At 32.1% G+C, this 15,526-nt stretch overlaps 1 protein-coding gene across 2 annotated transcripts; it reads right to left on the bottom strand.

The window, feature by feature from the left end:
• Positions 1-2,663: 2,663 nt before the first annotated feature.
• On the bottom strand, positions 2,664-10,509 carry LOC18099277 (vacuolar sorting protein 39). 2 transcript variants are annotated; one of them, XM_006383133.3, is made up of 12 exons: positions 10,000-10,509; positions 9,005-9,216; positions 8,085-8,216; positions 7,838-7,981; positions 7,373-7,485; positions 6,835-7,270; positions 5,930-6,259; positions 5,198-5,419; positions 4,797-5,039; positions 4,171-4,623; positions 3,983-4,081; positions 2,664-3,312 (listed from the first exon to the last, which is right to left on the bottom strand). In XM_006383133.3, the coding sequence occupies exons 1-12, from the start codon at positions 10,439-10,441 to the stop codon at positions 3,112-3,114; spliced, it is 3,027 nt and encodes a 1,008-aa protein (XP_006383195.2). In that variant the 5' UTR covers positions 10,442-10,509; the 3' UTR covers positions 2,664-3,111. The 2 variants fall into 2 exon arrangements, with proteins under 2 accessions (XP_006383195.2, XP_024457443.1); XM_024601675.2 differs by having other exon boundaries at positions 3,250-3,388.
• Positions 10,510-15,526: the final 5,017 nt, after the last annotated feature.

The following is a 15,526-nucleotide window of genomic DNA, read 5'->3' on the forward strand; positions in this document are numbered from 1 at the left end:
TTTAAAATTAAACCATGTGAGAGTTGTTCTGATGTGACCCAGTTGACTTGGTCTATCCAAAGACATCCCGGTGATTCTTAAAAAAATTTGAAGATTGAGGAAAAAAGGACAAAATTGAAAGAAAAAAATACATTTTGACTCAACTCCTTACCTAGCTTGGTTTAAAATTAAACGTGTGAAATTTTCTCAGACATGACCTAATCGATTTGGTCGATCCAAAAATAACTCGGATAACCGGTAAAAAATATATAAGGATGAAAGTGAAAAAAAAACTCTTAATCGGACTCTTTTCCTAGCCTAAGTTTAAAATTAAACATGTGATATTTGTCTTGACGTGACCCAGTCAACTTGTCCGGCTCAAAGACGACCCGGACAACTAGTTAAAAACATCTGAGAATAAAATTGAGGGAAAAAAGAAAAAATCAAAAGAAAAAAAAAATAAATGAAAAAAAAAAACTTGCTTTAATGAACAGTGAAGCAGGAGTGTATGATCCCAAGTTTTTTAGCATGCAAGTATAATTATATAGTATGGAGTATCCAATTATCCTCTCAATGCAGGCTGCAAATAGGATTCCAAGTTAATTTCTAATGCAAGGAAGCATGTATAGGTATTGTCACGTATTTTCTAACTTCATGAAAAAAATTAATTGAAAATGAGAAAGTAAAAAAAAATTGAACATAATGACATAATTGGATAATTATCTAAACATAATCTAATTATAAAATGTTAAATGAAATTAAAAAAAAATGAAGGGTCAGGCAAGCATGGGCTAGACATGCACGCTTAGCCCACTTGAAAAACTAAGCTCACGAGTCTGGTTTTTTTTCTTAAAAGTAGATGACACGTCACCTGTTTAGGTAGATAACGTGTCATCTATCTACCATCTTTTATTATCACTAGAGGGGACTCTGATGACTGGAAAATCAAGATCCAAGTTATTAGGTCTCAAAAACCTAGATTCCAACCATTTTTTCACCTCAACACATGAAAAAAAAGAAACATTTGATGAACTTTTATAACCCCATTTTTAATAACAAAACAAACTCTAATCGGCCTAAAAATTTAAAATCAAATCAAACAAGAAAAACTTCTTAGTTTTAATATAAATTTTTCTAGCATCCTTGAAGATAGAAACCACCTTCATTAAGTTCATGTCTCAAAGACAAACCCATAAAAACCAAAATCAAAGTTATTAATAACTGAAATCTGACCACTCGAGAGTTTTCTTTCTCAAATTTTCTTGATGATTTGTTTTCTCATTTCTCAAGATCCATGGGATGAAACATAAAATAATTGAAGTTCAGGACATAAAATAAAAATGCAAAAATAGAAGGAATAAATGTAGATTTACATGTAAAACAAAATATCGAAGGACTAAAGTGTAGGTTTAAATGGGCTGCCATTTTCTATCAACATCTATTCTTGTCCATGTTTTTCTTGAAAAAATTATTAAAATTCTCCAATTCAAAATCAACATCTCATTCAACTCCAAAACAATTATAGACACCTTTAACATGTGATATCATGCAATATGAATAGCTGGTAACACTTTAGGACAGAGAAAAAAAATGTGGAGCATCAAATTGAAAGGAAAAAAGGGTGATTCCGGTAGTAAAAAGAGAAAATATCGGTTGTAACCAATTTCAGCCATGAAAAGGGTTGATTTCAGTGTCAATGAGTTTCTTTCGATGAGAAAAGTTTATCCTAAGTGTTTTTTTAAAAAAAATACTTGCTTGAAATTGTAGATTTAAGCCCAACAAAGTTTTTTTGTTTGGGGTTAATTGTGGGTTTTGAAACTAATTTTTGAGTTGTTAAATGTTATAAATATATTTTACAAAGTGTTTAAAGTATTTTTTTGGATCAGAGTATGGTTAAAAATAGGTTTTTCTTGGTCTAAAATATCCTAAGCAAGGTAGCTGAAATGTCTTCTGCCATAGTGAGGTAAGCTGCGCATTGCCTATTATTTTTTTTAAAAAAATTAACAGGCAGATGATTAAAAAAAATTAATTATCAACTCCTTAAGGAAAATTTAAAAAAAAAGACAAATAAAGCCCAAACGTGTGGGCTACTCCAGGCCCGGGGCCTTTTTTCTTTTTTTTATTTATTTTTGTTCATTATAATTGGATTTTAAAAAAATTTCTTGCTTATTTTTTTTTAATTTCATCACTTAATATTTAGTTGATTATTAATTGGGCAATGTAATTTATTTTGGTTTGATTTTTTTTTTCAATCTCTTGAATGTATAGTTGGTTCTCAATTTTATAGATATCTATTTTAGATTTAAAAAAAATTATATAAAAAAATTATTAAATCCTATTAAATCCATAATCGAGAACATAAATTTGACTAGTTAACTTTAATTAAGTAAAGATCAGGCTTCATAATTTTTTTTTATATATAAATAATTCTTGATTTATTTAATTAGATATATTCATGGACTTTTTAAATTTTGCTGGGGATTATTTTTTTCACAAAAACACCTATATATAAAAAAAAATTTAAAAAAATCAACCCACACACAAGTCAAATAGTTAATACAGTTTCCATCAGCCAATGAACCAGAAAGGCAAACTGCAAAATAAAGGAGAAACGAAAGAAAGCAGATCATTCAACAAACACATCAATCTCAGAAGGGAAATTGCAGTACTATCGAAGAATGATCTTTAGACCACGGGAAATTACACAATGCTATCATTACCATATTGTCATTCCAGGAAACAAAACAGATGATTCACAAGCACATCACTGTCAAAGTCATAGGAGAATTACACGAGGCTATCATAATACCACGTCACATGAAGCCATTTTTTCACAACTATTTTACAGCAGAGAAACCCTCTGTAAGGGTTTATAATGCTCCTGTCAGTAAATATGAATCATCTCAAGCCCTTCAAATTGCAAGCCGCCGTCTACACTTGTCCACATTCAAGTATAAATATTACCAGCCGAATGAGAAGTCACCTTGCAGTTTTCAAGTTGCATGATTTGGGAATGGACAGGAGACAAACCAATGGCAAGCTTACATGTGCTCAAAACTGATCAAAAGAGACTGCCATTCCCGAGCTTCATTCATAAAGGAATATATTTCGTTTTGCCACTTAAAAAATACCTCATCGCTTCCTTAGAGCCGATCCTTTGGCCACAGCTTTTATACTTTGTGAATCTTTGAAGCAAACGAAGTGAACGATTGTTTTCCCATTGGGGTAGACTGCAAAAACGCTCGTTCCAATTTTCTTGTTGCAAAGAGAGCAGGTAGTATCACTGGTGATCTTGACAACTGTTTTCCTACGGCTGTACATTTCATCCCTCACCTGTTTACATGATTTGTGAAGAAAAATAGAACGGTGAGCAGATAGTTGTTCCAAGTACATGGATGCAACAACCATGCTGTAAAAAAAAGAACCAATTAAACAACATGAGAATGGATAATGAATGCATAAAGAAAATACACAACTAAGCAATTGTAGATAAAGACCATCACGCTGATTTGAGAATGAAATGTATTAGGAACATTAACTTCAGTTTGAAGCTGATTGAAATTGCCTCTTACAAAGAAATTTGATATAAAAACTTGGTTTAATGTAAAGTGGCACTCGGCAAGCAACAATATGCAAACAAGTGCATCATAGCAACTGTTATGCTGAAAATTGTAAGAAAAGATTGACTCTTGCACAGAAGCTACGCAAATTGATGCTTCAATAATTGTTCTGTAGATTATTTCAATGTGTCGATTATGTTTTGCTTTTCAACAGCCATGCCAGTGAGCATTGATTTATAGCAACAGTAGAAGCATTACCCCAGCATAAATATTGCCTCTGTAACAGAAGTTATGATCAGTGCAAGCTAAATGGCGTAATTCTACCATCATCTTTCATAAATATAACCTTCCTTCAAGTTATTAGATCTTCTTATATCAAACCCATGATTGGTTAAGATTCCCGGTACGGATTATTCTCCAGTTATGTTTTATATTGTGGATACCTGCAGATTCTCACTCTGCCTCAAGCTTTTGATTACTGAGAGATTCCTGTATGCTTCACTGGATTTTTTTAGAAGAGGTCCAAGAAAGGGAAGCAAATTCTGCAAAGGAGATTTTAAAGCAAATAAATATCAAATGGAAGAGCAAGATGGAATTGTTGGTCGATATGTGATTTCCATATATTAATTACCTGTAATTTAGTTTCCCTTGGTAAGAGTTTGAGGGCCTGAGCTCCATTGATTCTGTCCCACCTTTTGCTCAACAGATCGAGGACCTCATCAAGCATAATAGTAGAACCCCCTTCATCACCAAATTCATCTGCATCACCATCACTCCTGCTACTGTCAGTGCCACTGGGACTGACTCGTAAGTCTTCTGCACCCTCTATAGCAGCAATTTTCTTTGTAGCACGACCTCCTTTAGCTTTTACTGGGGTCACAGAACTTACCTTGGGAACGTTAGTATTCTGAAAGGATACTAGATTTGTTATTCGCTTTTCAAAATTCATGGTTGTCTTCCTGGGGTTGAGGTAAATTTGCAAGAGAGTTAGGTATATATTGCCAGAAGATTTTGCAGATGGTAGATGAGCTGCAGACTCGTAGACACGGTCACAGTAGGATAATGCCAGATCAGGAACATGAAGCTGTACAGTAAAAGGAACTTGTAAGAACTAACCTCAACTCAACAAGGCCTCAAATCCCAAATTAGTTAAAGTTGGGTAGCTTTTTCAACCAATAGTGATCAAGAACAAAGAATCACATTATTTGTATGCATGAAAAAGAAGGAACAAGCAGATTGATCTTTAATGCAGAATACCTTGTGAACATACAGAGATAAGGCAAGCTCATGTTGGTTCATTTTTCCCAACAAAAGTGCCCGCTCTTCATATAATGCATCTGCTGGAAGCCGTTTCAACAAAGCCTCTGGGTTATACCCTGAGATGCTCTCCAAAGCAGACAATAATTTATTCCGTGTTGGTGAATAAGCCTTTTCATCCCATTTTTCTTGAGCATTCAACTCGGCATGCCAATCAAGCACTTCCGAGAGATAGATTTGCACCTGTGAAAAATAAATTGTTAGATAAATACTGCTATTTATAGTAAAATTACCAGGAGCACTGCCAATACCCAATGAAACACAGTGAGGCTGGCAGCACCATCTGTTTTGCCATGTGAATTAGAATGAATAAGAAAAAAGATAAATGCAAGAGTTCTTACCATTTCATTTTGTAGGTTTCCAGAGATCCCATTTTCATTCATCACAAGCATCAGTTCTAAATATCTGCCTTGCATGCTTGGAGCATGCTGCTTCAGATAAGAGTTGACCAAGTCTGCCGGAATATTCCCAGACAAAAGTAGCTCAATAGTTTGTGTGGGACAGCTTTCGAGAACAAGCATTGAAAACTCCAAGACAAGCATGGGATCAGTCCAACACAGAGGCTGCATACAGAAATCCATCAGAACCCATTCAGCACTGAACATATAGAAGCTGTAGGTTTAATTCATTCATTCAAGTAATAATCTGGTTACAGAAAGAAACACCGAAAATTACTTTTATGATATTCCTAATGCAAAACATCAGATTGCTTGCGTCATTACAAATGGTTAAAAGCACAAAACGATAATAATATTGATGCTAAGACAAACAAAAATTTAAGACCAGAAAAGAAAGTTCTGTAAAAACAAAGATGCCAGGGAACATGTTTTAGTTGATAAATAAATGTTGAACTAGTCAAAACCATCTGAAGGAATATGCAGGAACAATAAAATGAGAAACACATTGTCTAATATGTTTGACAGTCATATCCATACTTATACATATCAGTTCCACAAAACACCAGATCTTTCTTTTATGCAGTTGATCCAATCTTATGTCTAATGCTATTTTCTTGTTTCACCAGTTAAACAAAAAACAGCACCCAAGCTAGAAAACCAAATGCGAGATCTTACCTTGAGATATTCAACAATAGATTCAGGCTTGAATTTTGGGTTTAGCTCGGGCTTTGACTGGTTTGATTTTGACTCTTCAACTAATTGATGCAGAAGCTTAAGAGCTTCACGGTGCATGGCGTTGCATTTGTAGAGTTCTAATAAAGCAGTATAATGATTCCATTTTTGAAGAATCTCCTCGCATATTTTTAGGTCACAGTAGTTAAGACCCTTCAATAATTCTAAAGCTGCTGAAGTCTGTCCTGTAAGAAGAAGAGCTTGAAGAAGAGCCGTGTCCAATATTGCTGCCATTTCCCTGGCACCTGAGTTAATGGCAATGTTACCACGACCCTGAGAGGCCAAATGAAATATGAGGTTGAGGTTGTAAACTTAGAGGGTGTTTGGGTGGGAGGTGTGGTTGTTTTTTTTCAAAAAGCTACCACACCTCTTACTAAAAAGCATGTATTTTTTGCTTTTAGAAAATGTGGTATGTGCTTTAAGAGGTGGTACCTTAAAAAAAAAGCTACCACACCTCCCACCCAAACACACCCTTAAACTCAGTAAGTAGCCATGACACCGAGACTTGCTTTGACAAGTGTATTCGTGGAAAGAATGAATGTAGATTGGCATGAAACAACAATGATAGATGATAGATAAACACCATCTGTTATGTAGGAATTCGATCTCTGTAAAAAATCAACGAACATGCTCAAGGTTCTCTAGTCTCTCCTACTCAGTCACCCAAGCCCCCAAACACAGGGATGCACGCGCGCACAGAAATAAGATTTTCAAAGATAAGTAGTTCCCTCTATATGACCTCTGCATAACACTTATTTAAGGCCAATGTATTGCATTTGATACCATATTCAGAACACAGTAACACCAAAATCATGAAACAACAAAGAATAAAAGCTAACTATTATTACCTTGTTGGATTTCTTAAACCTATTAGAGTCATAAGGTCCATAATTATCTCCAACAGCATCTAAAACAACCTCATCTGTTCCCTCAGCAGTGGCCTTTTCAACTATGCCAAATCTTCTTTTCTGCAAGTACTTGATTAAAGCCATGAGAGTATTATGGCTCATCTTCTTGGACTCTAGTGCCGAATGCTCATCAAAATCTGATAGGTGGATTGGAGGTGAGGGTTCCATAATATCAGACAATCCACAGGAACCTCTTGAGAGATACGGAGCATCTTGAGAAATGTCAATTAGTTTCTCGCGTTCTGGAACCAAAGATGTTTTGGGGAGAACAATGGATGGGTACAAAGAAAGCACATAGATGATATCTACTTGAGATGCTAAGAAATGCTCCATAGCCTCCTCATAGCTCCCATTATCAAAAAGATAATGTGCATATCTGCAAGGCAATGCCATGAGCTTATTCAAATCAAATGTAAAACTAAGATTGGAACTATCATGATTCTAATGCTGGTTTGAAAAGCCTATATGGAACATCTACCTTATGTGAATTGAACCCTCCTTAGCAGCTCGAAGGTTTGAATCTTCTGGTGGAAGCAGCTTGCACAAGGCCAAGGCTTCCTCAAAATTTCCAGATGCTGTCAACTGTACAATCTGCACTATAATACAGCCCTTAGTTCTATGTCCAAAGTACCATGTCCTCTGTCAACTGTACCATCTGCACTATAATACAGCCCTTAGTTCTATGTCCAAAGTACCATGTCCTCATAATCTTTTCGAGTTCTTAAGCTAAGGTTATGGAAAAAGGCATGATTCAATTATAGACAAGGCTATTGCACATAAGAATACAAGATTTAGAGAGATGTCTTGTACAGTTTGTTTAAAATCTTAAAAACTGTCAAAATTTGGACTTGACAGCAATGGGAAGGTGTGGACCTTCTATGTCTTTACTGCTAGTAACTAGAAGATAGCATATAAATATTTTACAAACAGGAATAGGGAATACCTGTGCACCAAGAGGAACAGGGAACAGCGCACGGACAGAATTGCTTAATGCAACAATTATCGCGTTGTTGCTTTCAATAAGATGGCGAACATTTTGAAGAACAAAAGCTTGTATCAATGAGTATGGAACTCGGAGAGACCGGATCTGCAAACATTAATGGCAAATTCTGAACAAATTCACAGCCACGTAGATAGAAAAGAAAGGGAGGATTTCCATTTTAATTTCGTGTCTGATATGGTTAAGCTACCTCAATCCGTCTTGGAAGCAGAGAAATTGCATAGGACTTTTGAATGACAACAAGAGAAGGAGCCTCTGACCAACAAATTTTCTCTGCTTGGAGATGCTTGCCATTTTGGTCCACAAAGACTCCAATGTTATCCTGCGGCAGCAACAAAAACAAAAGTTTCTAGCTTCATTCTTGTTGTGTGGGAAGAGAAGACAATAAATAGCACGAGGGAGAACAGAAAATATGCTCAGGGCATACATATTACGGGCTATGTATATCCTGCACATGTATAACCCCTTAAGAGTTATACCTGCATCTCTCAAGCAAAGAAGTTCCTTATGTCCAGGGTTATAAAAATCATTCCATTTGTTAATGCAATGAGATAGCAATGATAATTGAAAACCTTCAACGGCCGATTAAAGACTAAAGCCCATGATGCACAGGTGTTCTTGCAGGACATAGCTCATTAGAGACTAAAGTCCATCATCGCTATGTTTTTCAAAAAAACAACAATAATGTTCCGACTTAAGCAGTTCCTAAAAGTTGTACTAGAAAGGAGATTAAAGTAATCAAGCAGGACAGCCCAAAAATAAGTGATATAACTCCAATATTTTTCCTTCATTATTCAACATGAACATTCAAGAAGTAGTAGCTTATTGACATATATCAAGTTCATTGTGACACAGTTCTGCTTTACGTACGATAACTGCCAACAGCATAACCCTTGCCATCAAAACAAGAGATGAAAGCCATAGGCAAGCTTAAAGGGGAAACAAATACTAATTTTTCAAATCAGCAGGAGTATCTAGTCACCAATATAAGCACATAATTAACTAATGAATTAAACAACTAAAAGGCAGAAATGAATGAATTAAACAGTTACTATTAACAAAGACAAGCCAAATAAAACCAAGTAAATGTCAGCAGCAGAGAGAGAGTACCTTCCCAAGAAGAAGCTCCCCAGAAGGAAGAGATACCACTAATGGAGGAGCTAGTCTCCCTGAAGGAAAAACCTGACTCAATGCACCATTTGTTGAATTTAATATCCAATATTCCTTTCTAATTCCCAAACATATGTTCTCACCACACCATGACATTGACTTCACTGTATCTGAAACTCCAAAATCTTTCACCTCCACAAATCCCCTTCCACCTGAAAAATAAACTCAGAATTCAGCTCCACCAAAGAGAAAATTATCACCCCATTATCACATTAGCAAAATCAAATTTGGTATCACAGCTCGATTTACAATCCAAATAACCTAATATTAACTTTATAAATTTATTTTTCCAATCATTTATTAACAAAGAAACATTAGTTCCAATCATTCAGCACTACAATGAGCTCCACTTGAGACAAAATACTGGTTTAACATCACAAGATATACTTTCAAAATGAAAGCTAATGAAAAAACATCCCATCAGTTAATGAGAAATGAAAGAAATAAAGAGAATCATGTGACTCGATTTCCAATCCAAGTAACCTAATGTCTACTTAAAACTATCAATTGAAGACATTTAGCACCTTACTTGGAAAAAAGTACAATCAAATTAACTAACTACCACCTTAATATCAACAATCAAAATCAAAGTTGATAACCGCTATAAAAAAAAATAATGTGATTCAATTTACGATCTAAAAAACTATTAGGCTGCAACTCAAATCAATTAGAACCATTACTAAAACCTTAATTATCTAAGTAGCAATATAATCATATAAAAAAATATCAAATTTTAAAGAAGTTATATTAACTCCAAGAATCACTAAATTATCCTAGTTTCCATTGCTTTCACTAACATTTACACTATAATTAGCCAAAATAACATTAAATTTTCGAGTAATTTAACAAAGGATAAATCCTCCTAGTTTTTTTATATGTCTTTCATGATCATTTACAACAACAAAAGAAAATACACCAAATTTTGAACTAATTACCGTCATGTCTAAAAATGCAGACTCTCTTTTGCCTGGCGAAGCACAGAAACCCTCGCTTATCATCCCAATCAAACACGTTAGCACCTTTAGCTTTAGTAAGCACCGCAATGGTCTCCAAATTTGGCAATCGATGAAACGCGATAGATTCAGAGAGCGATAGGAGCAGTTCTCTTGAAGCCAATACTTTCATTGACAACATCGGCTTTTTAGAGAATCCGTTTACCGTTCTCTCCAGTGAATACGGTTCCTTTCGAAGTTGATCACCGTGGTTATGGTAATCAGACGGTGGAGATTTGTCGGAGATAGCGGACACTGGAGCGTAGATTCTGAGAGCTCCATCGGAGCAAGCGATGAGGAGCTTTGAACCGTAGGATTCGATTGCATCAATTTTGTTTGGGCAATTTGTGAGGAGCTCGAAGGAATCGTAGGCATTGTGTACCATTATTGGGTTTCAGCTTTTGATCGTTTCAGCGAATACAGGTAAGAGTTCCGTAATAGAGCAGATCGGTTAATTACAAAATACAATTTGATCCCCATTTATAAATATAAGAGTAAATTAAATATAATTTGCTCATTTTTTTATTTTGTTATTTTAAAAATTACACTTAAGTGGATTAAAATTTTAAAAAGTTTGAGATTAATCATGTATTTTTTTGTATTTTATATTGTAATTCTTTCATTTTAAATTTTAAAACTTTATCTTATAAAATTAGAACTAAAAAAAATATCAAATTAAAAAGAAAAAACTCTAAAGATGAAAAAAAAAAAGTTTCATAACAAACCTTAGTTTTTTTTAGTTGTTTGTATAATAATCATTACTATTCAAAAAAAATAGTTTTCTATTCTTTTGTAAATTATCATCTTATAAGACATGCTATCACTTTCTGAATTATTGATCATTTGGATGCAGATTTTTGTTTTTTTAATTTACACTCTCTTTACCATGTTAAGCGAGTAATAAATATTTTTTTAGATTGAAATCCTTTAATTTTATTTTTTCTTTTAATTTGAACACATGAACCATGATTGGAGATCCCTTTATTAAGTTTCAATCAATATTAGTAATGATATCATTATCAAATCAGAGAGTAGTTTATCACTTAGTTTGAATTCAATTATCACTTAATTTGAATATTTAAAAATTATATATAATAAAAAAAAAAAAACTGAGTTTGAGTTGAGTTTAAAAATGGATTTTGATATCAAAATGTTATTTGGAAGGTCTAAAGAATTATTTTAGTTGTTTTTTAGATTGATATTTACCCCGTTTGTTTTTGCGTTTTAAAAGCGCTTTTGAAAAAATTTAAATTTTTTTATTTTTTTTCTTTACTTCAAATTAATATTTTTTTGATATTTTCAAATTATTTTGATATGCTGATGTCAAAAATAATTTTTATAAAATAAAAAGATATTATTTTGATGCATTTTCAAGTAAAAATCATTTTAAAAAGCAACCACAACAACACTCCCAACTTTAGTGGTCATAAAATTGGAGTTTCAATAATAATAATGATAAAAATGATTCTTATCCAAACAAAAAAAAATATAAAGAAGTCAATCCAAATTTAAAAACAATGCATATTAATAGTTTAATATAGTAAAAAAAATGTCAATACAAACAAAAAAAATAATAAAGGATTTGTCGTTTAAATAACTAATAACTCGGAAAATATTTATATCATTTAAATTTTATATATGTTATGATTTTGCAAAATATAATTTTAGTTTAATTTATTTATACAAATATAGGTTTCAATGGCATATTGATTATATTAGTTAATTTATGTATATTAATAAATACTTGAGTTCTTAAAAAAAAAACAATATGTAACATAACTACGACCATTATATATATGGATTCACGTGTTTTACTATGACTGCAACAAAATTTAATTTAGAATTCTAATTCTAATTACCAGTGAATGAGAAAAAATAAAATCATATTCACATGATTTTCAAGAATCTTATGCAAAGAAATAAAATTTAAAATCGTCAAATGTATGTGATATTACTTAGCATCTACCATTATAATTGGAACATGATAGTATTATCTGTTTATGTTCCTTTTGCGCTGTTATTGTTTAATTTTAAACTTTAAGGATTCAATTGAAATTAAAAATATATCCTGGAGATTGATTAGTTTATTTTGCTTCATTGCAGATTAAGGCACTGTTTGTTTATACGGGCCAATTACACTTTTTAATTTTTTTGAATATTTTTTTCTTTAATCTTTTTTAATATTTGAATTATTTTGATGTTAGAAATAAATTTTGTTAAAATAAAAAACATGATCTTGATGTATTTTCAAACAGAAAATACTTTGAAAAGCAACCTCTATCATAATAGCAAACACCACGGTGTTATTTGGTATTACAATCCAACCACAATCTCAAAAATTCTTGAATTGTTTTAGTTTCAAATTAGTATTTTTTTTAATTGTTTTAATGTGCTGGTGTCAAAATAATTTAAAAAAATAAAAAATATATATTATTTTAATATATTTTCAAGTAAAAAATACTTCTAAAAAACAATCCCTCCCTAAAGTTACTAGACCAGGAAAGCACTGCGTGGAATATATCCTCCAAGCGGTATCGGTGGGGCTTGAACCCGCGACGGCTCATAGGACCAACGCTCTACCCGTATTTTGTTGGAGGTCAGATTAAAAACTTTTAACGCGAAAAGGTAAATGCACAGACATGTTCAATGCATTTTTTTACATAAACAAAATAATATTGAATAAAAAATTCAACACATACATTTAATTAAATAAATCAACAATTATACATATTTAGCCTTTTATATTTTTTTATCTTGGCCCCAAATATTTTTGAAAAAAAATAAAATAAAAAACACCTTATCTACTATGGTAGACAATGTATTGTTTGTTTGCCTAGTTTTCAATCACGCGAAGGTGGTCAAAAAATCTCCATGGGTATTTTTTTAATCTCAAAACTCAAATTTGAATCCCTTTTCATCTAAAACACACTTATAACCTCAAAAAACTAATCCCCCAACACAAAAAACCTCAAATCAGTAAACAAATAACATGCACACAAAATCAACTGGGAAAAAAACTCTCTCAACCTCGATTTCCTTTTTCAATAACATGAAAGCCCAAAAATACCACAATCACATTTCTCTCATCAATAAGAATACTTTGACATCAGATTTGGTCATTTTTGTCAATAGAATCCAACCAATTAACTCTCTTTCTTTTTTCTCTGTTGTTTTTTAGTGACTCTTTTTCTCTCTTTTCTCACTCAAATTCAAGGATTGAAATGTGAACAAAATGGAGTTTTGGTCTAAAACATATAATTTTCAAACTAAAAGGACTAAAAAAGATTTTTGGACAAATATTAAGGCTAAAAAGAGTGGCATAATTTATTTTTTTAGAAAACGGGCTGCGATTTTTCTTCTTTATTCATTTTGGTCCCTTAACATTCAATCTCTTGCAAACAATAAAGTCAATATTTTATATGCAAAATAAAGCACCAATCCAAAGTCATGATATTTTTTTAAGTTGCGATAACCCTATAAAAATCAAAGTAAAACAAATTATAAAGTCAAATCTCCAGTAGAAACAGTGTCAAATGACTAAATTGAAAAAAAAAATCAAATGATAAAAAGAAATTGACTTTAAAACCTAATTTTTGACAACCACATAAGTGGTCAAAAACTTACTTTCGATAAGTTTTTACCTAAAAACTCAATTTTAAACCTATTTTCACCTAAAAACACTCATATAACCTCAAAAAAAAAATTGGTAAAAGAAACACAAAATGAACTCAAGGAAAAAAATATCTCAACCCCGATCTTCTTTTTTTTTTTACAACATGGAAGCCCAAAAGCACCACAATTGCATTCCTCTCTTCAATGAGAACACTCTAATGCCAAATTTGGCATTTTTATCAACAGAATTCGACCAATCGATCTCTTTTTCTCTCCTTTATTGTTTTCCAACATTCTCCCTCTTCTCACTAAAACTTAGTGATTGAAATGTGAATAAAATGAAGTTTTAAACCAAAACATATAATTTTCAAACTAAAAGGACCAGAGAGGATTTTTGGACAAATCTTAAAGCTAAAAATTGTTTACATAATTATTATTTTTGTAAGAAAAAGAGCTGCCATTTTTCTTCTTTTTTCAATTTTGCCCCCTTAACTCTCAATCTCTTACAAACAATAAAGTCAAATCTTTATCTATAAAATCAAGCATCAACCCAAAGTTGAGACATTTTTTTGAGTTTGTGATATCTTATAGAAATCAAATCGAAACAAATTATGAAGTCCAATCTTTGATAAATATAATGTCAAATGACTAAATTATATCAAGTGCATTGAAGAATAATTTGATATTTTAATAAATATAAATATTATTAAAAAAAATGGTTGATGTTGTATTGCATATGTAAGCGTGTGGGTGGTGCTCGCGCACTTTGGGATGTGTGTACAGTGTTGCCTGATGACCAAACGCCTGCTTCTGAGGCAGCGTTAGGATCTCTTTGACGGCGCGTGTGGGTAATGGACTTTTGGTTTTCCTTTTTTTTCTTTCTTTTGTCTATCATTCTCTATTCTCACGCCAAACCCTTTAATTTTTTTCAGTCCATATCTTCAATTTGGTTTCAATCCATATCTTCAATTTGGGTTTCCTTCGATTTTGGTTCATGTTCTTTTGATTACTATTTGTTTTATTTAAAGTAATTTATAAATTTGGATTTTTTTTAATTTCATCTTTTTTTTCAATTTTTTTCATCTATCATATTTGATTCTCATTCTTTTGATTGCTATTTTGTTTTTTGCTTTTTTAAATTTTTCTTAATTTATTTTATTTTCAAATTTGTCCCTCGTTGTTTTAATTCATTTACTTTTTATACCATATTTAGTCCTTATTTTTTTTATTACTATTTGTGTTTTATTTTTTAATTTTGGATGATTGAGAATTTTGCTTCGTGATTTTTACGAGTTGCATTCTATAGGACAATCCGGTCTCATGACCTAAGTCACGAGTTTTGAAAATAAGTCAAATTTGACTTCGGTTTTTTTAGGTTATTTTTTAAAATATATATACATACATACATATTCAATTTTTCCATTCAACATTAGGTTATTGAGCCTTCAACTTCATGATTTTTGTCGCTTTTCTTTATTTGGGGTTATTTCAATCTCATATCTCAAGTTGCAAGTACTTCGAGTTAACCCTGACTAACTCATGGTTTTTTAAATTTTTTCCAATTAATTTTTTTTTTAGTTTCGCCTTTCATTACTTGGTTTGCTTGAGAGTTGACCTCTATTATTTTATTCATTTTCTTTTGCATGAGGTTATCCTTACCTCACAAACAGGCCATGAGTTCGACATACTAGAGTCAAATTTGTTTTTATAATTTTTTAAAATTAATTTGTTTTTTTTTCAATTTATCCATTAGTGTTTGATTTACTGGTAATTGAGCTTCAGGTTTTTTTTATTTTTCTCTTTATGAGGTTATTTCGTTCTCATTTTAATTTTTGTTTTGTTATCAAATAAGATCATT

This window comes from Populus trichocarpa, chromosome 5, assembly GCF_000002775.5.
Source record: "Populus trichocarpa isolate Nisqually-1 chromosome 5, P.trichocarpa_v4.1, whole genome shotgun sequence".
NCBI lineage: Eukaryota > Viridiplantae > Streptophyta > Magnoliopsida > Malpighiales > Salicaceae > Populus > Populus trichocarpa.

Coding starts and splice junctions, on each gene's coding strand:
- LOC18099277 (XM_006383133.3), bottom strand. CDS start 10,441: ATGGTACACAATGCCTACGATTCCTTCGAGCTCCTCACAAATTGCCCA. Junction 7,982..8,084: donor TGCTTCCAAGACGGATTGAG/GTAGCTTAACCA, acceptor TAATGTTTGCAG/ATCCGGTCTCTCCGAGTTCC. Junction 3,313..3,982: donor GGCAGAGTGAGAATCTGCAG/GTATCCACAATA, acceptor TCATGTAAACAG/GTGAGGGATGAAATGTACAG.